The 12,988-nt window shown below is 39.9% G+C and overlaps 1 protein-coding gene and 1 long non-coding RNA gene across 2 annotated transcripts; both read right to left on the bottom strand.

Annotated features, from left to right (window-relative positions):
- Positions 1–405: 405 nt before the first annotated feature.
- Positions 406–3,664, bottom strand: LOC141611658 (large ribosomal subunit protein uL30y-like). Its single transcript, XM_074430243.1, has 7 exons — positions 3,570–3,664; positions 2,041–2,225; positions 1,862–1,959; positions 1,718–1,775; positions 1,542–1,621; positions 1,352–1,454; positions 406–803 (listed from the first exon to the last, which is right to left on the bottom strand). Exons 2-7 carry the CDS (start codon positions 2,221–2,223, stop codon positions 588–590), a joined length of 738 nt encoding a protein of 245 aa, XP_074286344.1. The 5' UTR covers positions 2,224–2,225; positions 3,570–3,664; the 3' UTR covers positions 406–587.
- Positions 3,665–5,398: 1,734 nt separating this feature from the next.
- Positions 5,399–7,104, bottom strand: LOC141611657 (uncharacterized). The gene is made up of 2 exons (XR_012528683.1): positions 6,733–7,104; positions 5,399–5,800 (listed from the first exon to the last, which is right to left on the bottom strand). It is a non-coding gene; the product is annotated as an uncharacterized LOC141611657 (long non-coding RNA).
- Positions 7,105–12,988: the final 5,884 nt, after the last annotated feature.

Here is a 12,988-nt window from a genome sequence, read left to right as displayed (position 1 = left end):
CTCGGATGCTCAGCTTTGTGTAATTTTTGTACATCAGCAATTAGGCAACGGGATCAGCTCATTGTGTGACAGGTGATTCGTAGACACTTCCATAGTACCACCGTTGCATCTACTGTGGCATACTGAATACGGGATTTCTAAATTTCTTTAGTCGTCCAAGATACAAATACTTAACGAGTGAAAGAATATTACTCGCTACATAGCAACTCTGCGCAGCTTTAGTGTGCAGCTCTATACTGCATGTTATGGCGCATCTAACTAGAGCAAAACTAGTGCAACTATTACTGCATATTACTATATGGTGCAAATTATCGAGTTAATTTAACGTATAGTGTAGGTTGTGTTATACTTGGATGTCCGTTGGTTTATTATATCATGGCAATAACGGAAATCATGCTACAGATATGAAGTACAGCATATGAGTAAAATTAACTGCAAGTCAATGCTAGCATGTCGCGCGCCATAGATTTCAACAAAAGCCGAACTTGATGTCCAACAACACTGAACTCGATCCAAAACTTGTTTTAAAACTGTTTAATTAATTAAGAAGATTCTAAGATAAAGGGAAAGACCTAGAAGACCAACATCTAGTTCATTCTCCTGATGAGCTCATTGATGAAGTTTTCCCTGTTGCCAGCATCACCACCTTCAACAAAGTGGTTCCTCTTCTTCTGAAGACCACCATTTGGTGCGGACAACTGGAATGGCCATAGGAAGTTATTGGCTTGCTTGAAGTGAGGTCCTACCGTTATTATTTCATGGATAAGATCCTCTACGCAGATTATGCCATGCTTTCCCAGTACCTTTACCATGTGAAAACGCAACTAGTCAGTAAATTATTCACCATGTGAAAACACAATTGTTATTGTATCCTTCCTTTGGACATGGCTAGATATACTAGATATGCTGCCTAAAACAACCAATGGTCATTTGACAAATTTAATTATTTTTATCAGCTTAAATGACTGAAACCGGGTTCAGAATGGACTGTTTCCGGCGAACGTAAACCCGTTCCTAAAGCTGAAACAAACGCCAGACCATGTAAAATTGGCATAGATCATGTAGTACTTAGTCTATTGGGTCCTTTCCTTTATCACAGAAGACATCATATATTCCAAAGTCAAAATGTAATTCTTTAGCTCTATTGCAAATGAAAATTAAGATCAAGCAAACAAAAATTTCATCTGTTGTGCCACAAACAAGCAGTCCGTGTGAACCAGATAGATATGTTGAGATGTGTGCAAAGACACTGACAAATGCAGATGCATATCAAAGAAATTTTGCGTTACGTGGCGGAAATTTAACGTGATTTAGGTTACAAGAATATAGCTGCAGGCAAAGGGTTAACTACCTGATCAATTATGGAATTGTCAGTCAAAGGAATCCTCTGTTTGTCAACCTTTCCAAAACCCCTTTTGTAGATCAGCTCCTTGACACTCTTCAAGTTAGGGTACCTATTTTAAAGGACAATGTTTTGATGAGTAAAACAAATAAGAACTAAGATTCCATAACTGGGTCCAAAAAAAAGTAAAGAAATTTACCCGTAGGTTACATAGGGCTCAACCCTATGCAACATGTTCAAGGTGGCTTTGTTAACCTTGAGGAATACACCATTGAAGATCTGCATTGACAGAGAATTATAACAAAAACAATGATGAAGAAGAGAAAGAGAAAAGCCAAAGCTTAACAATGAGCGATCAAAGATTCAAAATAACACCTGTCTCAAACGAAGAAGCTGCATTATCTTCCTTGTCTTGGGGTGCATGGCGTTGATACTGCACATGAAACCTATAACCATCAGTAATTACTCTCAAATACGCTGAAAGAGAGACAAAATTGTGAAAACAAGCTCTATACGAACCCTCTGATACGAATGATGAACAATAGCTTAGCCTCAGGCTCGACATAAAAGCCTCCCTTCAGCTTGGCTTCCCTCCTCAAACTGATTGCCAACTTTTCCTGAAAACACAAATGTCGAAGTTAGGAACTAAATAATAACAGCGCCATCATCTAAGTACAAAGCCTTAAAAAAGCACAAACCTCCTCTTGGTACTCCTTAGCATATTGCTGGGCTTTCTTGAACAACAGCTTCCTGTTCTCACGGTTCTTCTTCTTCTGGGCTTCCACTTCCTGCTTCTTTGCTAAGGCCCATTCCTCTTCCCTCTTCTGCTTCTTTAGAACAGACTCTGGAACAATAACTGCTTTGGTAGCTTCCTCAACCATTTCTGGACAAAAAAAAAAATAAAAAAAATTAGTACTTAACAACACCACAGCACTATATATTCACTAGTAAATCAGACATCTATTCTTCATGTTGCACACGTATGGATCACCAAAAAGACCAAGTACAGGGTACTCCTGGTATATTGATCATCATGAACAACAACATTACCGCAGTGCCTTAACTGGTGTTACTTACACATATAGCTTGTCTCCAGAGGAAACCTTATGAGAGTTTCATCCTAACTTGCATGAACACTCGACCACCATAATTTAAAATGGTATATTAATCATCACATAATAAATTATACTCAACGCCCAGATTTACAAGACAGTAGAGGGAAAAAGGAGAAGTATCTAGTCTAGGATTCCAATTAGAGGTCTCAATTCGTCATAGAAACATTAAAAGTAACTGTAAATACAAGAAAGATTGAGAGGCCTCTATTTTTTGAGCATTTTCATTTTCGTGCACTTAGTCTAAAGAGGCTTTTCTTAGTAAATAGATTGCACTAATCCTACTTAGAGATTGTGTTTGAGCTACTTTCACTCTGAGGAACTAAAGTGTAATATCACCAAAACAAAACAAAAAAACATCCAGAATAACATTTTTGAGAAAAAAAATAGCCATAGGCGTAGAACGAGGAATAGTTCACAAAAGGTTTAAAGTTCAGTAAAACAATAGACGAGAATGTAAACAGTAAAATTGAAAATTTCCTCTAGTTTCTCTAACAGTAAGCAAGAGCATCCGACAAAGAGAGAGAATCCCCAGCCTACAGGTAGTGAATTTACTAGTTGACTTGGGTTTTTCTGAGAGGAAATTGTATTATGATTAACTCGGATACATCTTCGTTAAGAAGGAGACCCACTGCCGAAAATTCTCAGTTATCCTCCGGAGAAACACAATCTAGCTACAAAATGAGCATCTGTATTCTAATCGCAATCTGAGCTGCAACAGTTTTAGCTGTCTCGCGGTAGCAATAGCTATATCCTATGATGCGCACATCCTGATCCATTTAGGATTACAAAAATTCCCGTACAAAATACTCACTAATCTTCCACCAATCTCCATAAACACGTACGGAGTATTCCGTATCAATTTTCCCAAATCCCCACCGTCTCCGTGTATCGATAATTCTGAAGCAGTCTAAATAATATAAACACTATGTAATCCATTATTAACAGCAAACATGCAAACAACATATCAAATCTCAAGAACAAAAAGCGTAATAAGAAATAAGCCAGAAAAACAAATGATAAGAAAGCACATTATTACTAAATAGACAACCGCAACACTTAATCAAACGCGTATGTCAACGGCTGAAGAATTAGGGAAAGAGGGAGAAACTTACTTGTGTTGTGTAATTGTGTCAATGGCGGCTGCAGGAGAGTGTTTGAGAAATGCGTATGTCAAAGGGTTTTAAGCTCCAACTGAATCAAAATGGAGTGGGTAGGGTTTTGTGTTTTTCTCACTTTGTTTTGGGCTTTTTTACACCCACGGAACTTTTCGTTTTTGTTTGGTGGCCCATTTCTTAGTTTCGTCGCTTTTTCTTTCAACTACTCCCCTAGGCAAAATTTACCCGACTCAAATGACCCGACCCGATAAGCCTGACCCGAGATCGAAAGTGAGCCAAACTTGCTTAACCCGTATATGATTGACCCAATGTTGACCCGATTCGAGATGACCCGACCCATAATTGACCCGATTCAAAATGCTTAAAGTGACTCAAAATGACCCGAAACAACAAGTACTAAGTCAAATTAATGTTGCATGCATCAAAATGACCCAAAATGACCCAGCCCACCCGAAATGTATGACAGACCCGAAATGACCTGACCCAAACTGACTTGACCCATACCTGACCCGATTGACCCATTTGCCACCTCTACCCTATAGGACCGTCCTATAGCATAAGACAAACCCAATAAAACCTATTAGTCCAGTACAAATATTTTAGTAAAACTGTAAATAGAAATAGATAAAACGAGAGGCAGTTACCTTCCTTACTTCTTGAGCAATAAGCGTAGGAAAAGGAAAAGAAGACAATGCATACTACTCTCAATTTGAGATTTCCATCATCTGACTTCAATAAACGAATTACTCAATATGTCAATTTCTAGATCACAAGGCCTCTGAGATAAGGGTAAGATAAGGGACTGAACTTTTAGTTTTTTTACCGTTAAGGGATCAAACTTTTAAATTCTTCCGTTAACACTGCCGTTACTTTTGGGTTTAACCGTTTAATTTGCATGAAAAGCCAATTGACTAGCTAATTTTATCCTTCCCTTATCCAGTTTGCTTGATAAATTTAATTTGTCTTTTTCACTCATAGATTTCTAATGCGTATTCCCCCTAGATCTTATGAAGAACTAGTAGTGATGGATTAATTGTTTGCCATTGAGTTCCTCTCTTTTTAGCAACCTAAAGCAACCACATCAACAATGAAAATCTTAGACCGGAAAGCATTGAATTCATCAAATGCAACCGACTAGATGGACCAAGACAAATATGTGTGTGTATATGTAAATGTACAAGCACAGCACAAGCACGAACATCCTGCTTCATTAGTAACCCAGACCCACTAAACAATTACGACATCGGAACAACCGTAACGAAACAGCCTGAAACTTTCCTACTATACTCTCTATTAACGTACTAAGACTCCACATAATTTATCGGAACCTACCGTGCTCTATATAACTTACACCGTACGAACAAAGATTTGCCGCAACGACGAAAAAACAGAGCATGATTGTTTTGCTACAAATTACAACACTGTGATTTTTATTTTTGTATGAGCTTATATTGTTGCCCTTGTTGGATTTTAGTCTTTTATTTATGATTCCATAAACCGGCAAACCTAGAACTAACATCAATACTAACGGAAAGGCCTTTGAGGTTCTTAACGGAACAATTTAAAAGTTTGATCCCTTAACTGTAAAAAAACTGAAAGTTCAGTCCCTTATCTTGCCCTTATAAGAAGATTAAACATATTTGTAGGTAAAGTATCAGATTGGATAAGACGATGTGTTAGGTCGAGGGACAACAAAGTGTAAATGTTGATTAATCAATGCCCATAAAAGATGATGAGAGTCCATTTGAAGTTGAAGCATGTGTCTCTCAACAGTAGATGAAGTTAACAAACTCTTTTTGCTATGTTGTTTAATGGTTGATTATAGATTTCACTTAACAATTTTTTTTTTTAAGTTGGATAGATAAAATAACCCTGGCCTTCTTCCAAAATTCTATCCTTCTTGGAACTATTATGTACAAAAAAGCCATTTATAGTAACTACATTATAAAACATAAAATTGCAAATTCCTTCTAAGAGAAAGATGAGACGATAGTGCCAAGTAACCCGAACGTATTGGTGGAGTTTGGTAGCTTGGGCACGAGGTTCCGCACTGACGGCGTCCACAAGGCAATGAGCTTCGAAAGTCAATTGAGGTAGCTGGCCTGATGAGTGCCGATAACAAGATGCATTTACGTTACTAAAACATAGAAAGAAAAGGTGGAAAACAAGGCAATATAACCCGCATCCGGTAGAGATAAATCTCCAACTACATCTTGAAGAACGCACACCTGTCAAATGACCAACCATCCAAGAAGTCAAGCCAGTAAATGAACGAGAATCGAGGACACCACACAACCAATCCTCTTGCCATTACCACAAAAACCAGACAAGTGGTAAATCCAACACAACTTGCACACAGTATCGACATCACCTCCCAAAATAAACCATTTATTTGACTAAATATAAAACAGAAGACTATTTGGACGACCATAACATACTGGAAATTAAAATACAACGACATTAAATTTGGCGGAGAACCATCGTAACCAAACCTCCCAACACCATAAATAAATCCACAACGACACAATTCAAACCAACACTTCCACGTTGGATAACACATAGAACCAATTTAGAGCAACTAACAACCGTGGATAAGGAGCCCACTTTGTACCAAAGACTTCAATTTCAAAAGACACCCAACTATATCGAGAACACCAAGATTCCAGTCAAAACTTGTGACGCCTACATAACAAGGACAGACCAACCAAAACCAAAATCAGACCAACGAATCCAAGACTGCCACACAAGACCAGAAAAACGACATGCAAGGATCGTTGACACCTGGAAGTCAACATGCAAAGACCAATCGGTGGGGGGAAGGGGTGAGGGAAGGGGCGAACACCAATTAGGTACATGTACGACCATCCAGGGACAGAAGCACCCTTAAATCACCATAAAAACCGCACGACCGACACAGAGAACACGATCTGACACAAAAGAGAAAGCATACTAGATGAGGTGGTGGAGGGGGGAGGGAAAGGGGAACACCTCCCTGATAAAGGCTCTGACGATGACAAATCGGAACAGGCAGTGACGGAAGAAAAGACAAAGGGACGATGGAAGGAAACCCAAAGCCAAATGTGTGACCAGCAAACATGCACATGAATAAGGAGTAAGTCCGGGGTGACGATCAAACAAAGAAGGACGGAAATTGGTAAACCTGAATCAGATCTTCATTCCGGAGAGACAAGAGGACCTAAATTGGTTTAAAAATTACCCGAAGGTAGAAGGTTGGTTCGCCGGAGATTAACCTAAGAACAGACACATCTCCGGCGAAAGGATGTGAGGTAGGAGATGAGTAAGATGGGTGGGAGGCGGCTATGGTGGTACACAGGAAATGAAGGTTTTGTTTTGGGGTTTTTAATTTTAGAGAGTTTCTCTCTCTACTATCTTAGAGAGAGAGAGATGACGGTTGATTTCACTTAACATTCTAGTAGTATTATCATCTTCATATAATAATTGACTATAGAGTTCAACTGTCCAACAAATATACTTTAGAGAGGGGGGAGGGGAGGGGGTGAATAGAGTATGTACCGTTTTTCAAATTTCTCGAAGATAGTAATGTACTTTTAATTCGTGACTTATGAGTTAAGTTTGAATGTATGAAGTATATAATGATTGTGCAAACGACTTGATATCAATATAAAACAAACGGTACGAAAATGATAAATAACACACGATATTTTAACGTGCTTTGGCCCAATTGAAAAGCCTACGTCCACCCTTTTTTATTAATTGTTTATCACGAGCGCCTAATCCGATCTAGCGTACAATAAACAACTAACCCCCACGAGTAACCCTAATCATGCTAAAGAAGGATTTTAAGCCTTCGATGTGTGAGAGATGTAAAGCTCTCGATTTGTGAAGGATGTTAAGCCTTCGTGCTTGTAGGATGTTAAGCCTACGATGCATAAGGTGTTAAGCTTACAAAGTTTGAATATGAAATACAGTCGAATCTTAAAAATGCAATCAATATCTAGAAGAGGATTGCAAAACTATGCACTTTTTAAAAGCTAAACTTTTGACATGAAAAGTACGTAGTTTAAAGACTTCAACTTTCAAAAGCAATTTGCAAAATGAACGATTAAGAACAGAGCTTAAAGCAGCGGGAATGATTTTTGCAAAATATCAATTTAATCAAGAAACTTCGTATAAGTAGTGTGTATAGGTTTGAATTTTAGATGTGCATTTATAATGAGGCACACACGAGTAAACACCATAAACCTTTCGAAGTAGGGTTTCTCGCGTGTTTCTTGATGCACACTTCAAATCTAGATTTTTTCATAAAATAACAAAAGATAGATTTTAAATGAATAAAATACAAGTCATATTTTATGAAAGAATAACCGAAAAAAATTAAGTAAAATCTTTAATAAAATTCGGTTAATTATTTTAAAGAAAAATAGAATATTTTTTTGTGACACCCCCATACACCAAGGTGCCTTACCAAGACCACCTAATGCATGGAAGTGCTACCATCTCGGTTACCCGAGGCAATGTATATCAAATTGACCATAAAAGAACATACTTTAGATAAATTAGTTTAAGTGATTACATAACCAAAATCCCAAAACTGCAAAGTAATACAACTGTTCCAAGATACCAAAACCAACTAAAAAGAAATATAAGTTCATCAACACAGCGGAAGACTCTAAGTGACACGTGGTGACTCAATCCCAGCAATCCCATGCGCATCCATCTCATACCTGCTCAAGAACTGCTCACCATCTCCGAATGGATCACCATAGTTTTTAAAACAATTAAACGGGGTCAGTTACTGATTACACAATATAAGATACAACAATATCAACAGTACATACAATCACCCAACTCCGTCACATCTCCAACCACCTGACTAGCCAGAAGGTCTAGCCCTGCCAGATTACGACCACAATCAGTAATCCTCACCGCCAGTGGGGGACCGCAGCTGTTCCCACCTAAGCCCCGCTCATCAACACCGAGCGAAAACCCAAGTTCCTTAATGTGCACATCCCCCTTGTGACGGGAACCACAAGGGGCGAATCAAGGGCGTGAAGTCACTCCCGCAAGTGACTCCACTCAGTCGAGGACGCACCTCGCGAACCACAGACAAACACAACCAACCAACTATACAACAACAATTACCAACACCAATATGATATAGATCTTCAACATTAACAACCATCAAATACAATGTAATCAATAACCGAGTAGGGAAACCCTACCTGGAAAAGCAATCACCAAGATCGTCACAATCAGCTATTCAAAACCGTTCTTCTACGAAATCACCTCTTATAATCACACAATCATACAATTACTATCTAACAATCACAATACTCCCAAAACCTCCAAAATACCCAATTAGAGTTTCAACTAATATCAATGAAATGACATAAAAATCATACTAGAATCTTACCCACGATGGGACGGTCTCAATGGCGTAAAGAACTCAACGATCCGACGACTCTAGCCCTAGGATTAGATAGCAATGAGAGAAGGGAATGATACGTAGCTTTTCTCTTGTGTAAAGTATTTAGAAATAGTGAAAAAGTAAAAAGAATTGGTAAAATAACTTTTAAACATTTTCACGTTGCTATCAAAACCCGGCGGAAACAACCCGTAAAACCGACTTACTCGGTCGAGTAAGTCACTTACTCGATCGAGTGCCCCTACTCGATCGAGTGACACCCACTTGATCGAGTACCGTCAGACAGTAAACTGGTTTGTAACTAAAACTCACTTACACGACAGAGTAAGCTTTACTCGATAGAGTACCCAACAGTACAGAAAACCGTAGTATTACAGTCTTCCCACCTTAAAAATGAACTTTGTCCCTGAAGTTCAAACCCATACTAAAAAAAAAACACACTAACTCAACCAAGACACAACAACGCGACAAAAAATCAAGACAAAACCCCAACCACAACTCAAACCGACTCACAACAACTACTAACTATACAAAAACTAGCATAAAACCCCACCAAAACCTTATGCGATCATCTCCTACCTCCCTAAAGAAACATGGTTACGTTCCCGTAACCACACATACCTGATCAAAAAGAGACGGATACCGCTCCCTCATAGCCTCTTCCGCCTCCCAAGTAGCTTACTCAACCTCATGATTAGACCGTAGAACCTTGAGCAACACCGTTTCCCCGGACCCAGTTTTCCGAACCTTGCGATCAAGAATCTGTTTTGGCACCTCAAGATAAGACAAAGATTCATCCAACTCGATGTTCTCCACCTCTAACACATGGGAAGGATCACTCACATACTTCCGTAACTGAGACACATGGAACACATTATGAACACGGTCCAAAGTTTTTGGTAAAGCTAACCGATAAGCAACCTCTCCCACACGATCCAAAATCTCATACGGTCCAATGAACTTCTGGCTCAGCTTCCCTTTCTTACCAAATCTCATCACCCCTCGCATCGGTGATACTTTCAGAAGAACCTTATCCTCAACCTGAAACTCGATGTCCCGATGGTGCAAGTCCGCATAGCTCTTTTGTCGATCCTGGGCCGCTTTCATCTTTTGACGAATCACTTTCACTTGGTCTATCATCTCCTGTACCATCTGTGGTCCTAAACCCACTGCCTCAGCTTTATCATTCCAGCAAATCAGACTCCTACACCTCCTCCCATACAAAGCCTCAAACGGAGTCATCCCAATACTCGTGTGGTAGCTGTTGTTGTAAGAAAACTCGATCAAATCCAATCTATCTTTCCAACTACCACCAAACTCCATCACACAAGCTCGCAACATATCCTCCAAAGTCTTGATAATTCACTCTGTCTGTCCATCTATTGCAGGATGAAAAGCAGTACCCATCTTCAAGGTAGTTCCCAGCATCTCCTACAACTCTTGCCAAAATCGAGAAATAAACCTCGCATCTCGATCTGACACAATGTCCATAGGGACTCTATGTAACCTTACCACATGCTTCCTGTACCCATTAGCCAACTGAACCTTACTCCATGTATCTTTCATTAGAATAAAGTGAGCTGACTTAGTCAAACGGTCAACTATCACCCATATCATGTTATTACCCTGCTGGCTCCTCGGTAAACACACTATAAAGTCCATGGAGATAGACTCCCACTTTCACTCAGGTACCTCAAGAGACTGAATCTTACCTTGTGGTCATCGCTGCTCTCCCTTAACCCTCTGACATGTCAAACATCGAGCCACGAACTCAGCTGTTTCCCTTTTCACCAGAAAGTCTTCTTCAAATCTTTATACATCTTATCACCACCTCGATGTACTGAATACGGTGTGTAATGAGCCTCTATCATGATCATCTTTTCAACTCCTCATCTCTAGGCACACACCATCTCCCATCAAACCGAACACTCCCATCTGAATGAATAGAGAACCGAGACACTGTCCCCTTCTCTACTCCAGCTCTCCACTCCTAAATCTTAGAATCAAGAGCCTTCTTCCTGCGAATATCGTCATAAAGATCCGGCTCCACTGTCAAATAATCCCCTCTAGCATCTCCTTTCTGTAGCAGATGTATTCCCATCTTTCCCACCTCATCTCTCAACCTCATCAAGGACATAGTTGTGCATAGAGAATACACACTCTTCCTGCTCAACGCATCAGCCACAATGTTTGCTTTCCCTTCATGATATATGATATCCATGTCATAGTCGCCTATAAGCTCCATCCACCTCCTCTGTTTCACGTTCAGCTCCTTTTGAGTAAAGATATACTTGAGACTCTTGTGATTTGAAAATACCTTAAAGGTCGCCCCATAAAGATAGTGCCTCCAAATCTTGAGAGCAAACACAACTGCACCCAACTCTAGATCATGTGTCGGATAGTTCTCCTCATAAGGCTTCAATTGCCTAGAAGCATTGGCAATGACTTTCCCATTCCGCATCAACACATAACCCAACCCGTTCTTTAAAGCATCTGTATATACCTCAAAGTTTTCACACCCTTCAGGTAAAGCTAAGACTAGAGCTGTGGTCAAACGCTCCTTTAATGTTTGGAACACCGTCTCACAACTTTCATCCCATCGAAACCTGTTCTCTTTCCTCATCAACGCTGTCATAGGTCTGGCTATCTTTGAGAAGTCTTTCACGAACCAACGATAGTACCCTGCCTAACCCAAGAAACTCCTGATCTCTGCCACATTCTTTGGTGATTCCCACTTAGACACTGCCTCTATCTTTGTAGGATCCACAGATACACCCTCTTTAGAAATCACATGCCCCAGAAAGGCAACTTCCTCGAGCCAGAACTCACACTTACACAACTTTGCATACAACTGATTGTCGCGCAAAGTCTGTAACACCAACCTCAAGTGCTCCTCATGCTCCTCCTTAGTCTTCCCTTACTTCTTACATCCATACTCGCGGTTACCTTACCGAAATAGTCGCAATTTTATATACTATTAATAACACTATCAAACATCAGATAAACACATGATACACACCAAACGAATGGAATTTATGATCTTTCCAAGAAACGCCATGACCTGTAAATCTATTCATATGCATGTGAAATTCATAACATGTAAGAGTTTAACAACAACCATATCGTTCATGCAATCACACAACATTGTCTATATCGTTCACCCTTATTGTAATCACCCACGTAGTGACCAACCGAGGCAATAGGCACTAGTTTTGACATGAGGGCGCCCACTCATCCAAAACCGATCTCCTGTTGTACTCGTGTCGGGTTCATTTTATTAGACACACCTAGGTTCATTTTGGTTCATTGGCTTAGGTTCCAAAATCGAGGCTTTGATACCACTTTGTAACACCCTCTTCTTACCCGACCAAGGTAATTGGGAGATGTTACCTTCTCAGTTTTACGAGGCTGTGAATCGGAGTCGCAATTGAGAAACAATTAACATAAATAAGTATTTAGTGGATTACATAAACATAAATGAATAAATTAAATGAATTATACAACTCATGACTACTAAACTAATCTAATCGACTAGGCTTGACTCGAATGTCATCACGGCTCGTCCCTGTCTCCAGCAAGAAACTAAAGCTAACCTGTAAGCAACTGCTCCCCATATGATCGGAAATATCATATGAATCGACACAAGCCACTCCGAAAATAAGTGACATTTACAAAGACACAACAAACGCCAGTTTCAATACATAAACATAAGACATGACTCGATAAGTGTAGACTCGACATAATCATGTGAATGAGACTCGACTATGCAATCACAATACCGGTACCGGGACACGCCCAGACATACCCACAACCACTGGTGCTAGGGACACGCCCACAACACCACATCTCACACAAAGGTACTGAAACACGCCCAGACGTATCGGGTCTGGAAGCCAACCGGATCTCCTGCCAGACGTCGTGCCTCAACCACACGAGTTCCTTCATGACTCAAGCCATTAATGTGCACATCCCCCTTGGAGTGGGAAGCTCCAAGGGGCGACCCGAGCGC

The sequence above is a fragment of the Silene latifolia genome, chromosome 11 (genome assembly GCF_048544455.1).
Source record: "Silene latifolia isolate original U9 population chromosome 11, ASM4854445v1, whole genome shotgun sequence".
NCBI lineage: Eukaryota > Viridiplantae > Streptophyta > Magnoliopsida > Caryophyllales > Caryophyllaceae > Silene > Silene latifolia.
Note: the sequence above shows the minus strand (reverse complement) of the source record. Positions and strands in the feature narration are given on the sequence as shown.

Excerpts from the sequence above, each read along its gene's own strand:
- LOC141611658 (XM_074430243.1), bottom strand. The coding sequence starts at position 2,223 with ATGGTTGAGGAAGCTACCAAAGCAGTTATTGTTCCAGAGTCTGTTCTA. Across the intron at positions 1,960-2,040 it reads CTAAGGAGTACCAAGAGGAG|GAAAAGTTGGCAATCAGTTT; the intron begins GTTTGTGCTTTT and ends TTGTGTTTTCAG. Across the intron at positions 1,776-1,861 it reads TTCATCATTCGTATCAGAGG|TATCAACGCCATGCACCCCA; the intron begins GTTCGTATAGAG and ends TTTCATGTGCAG.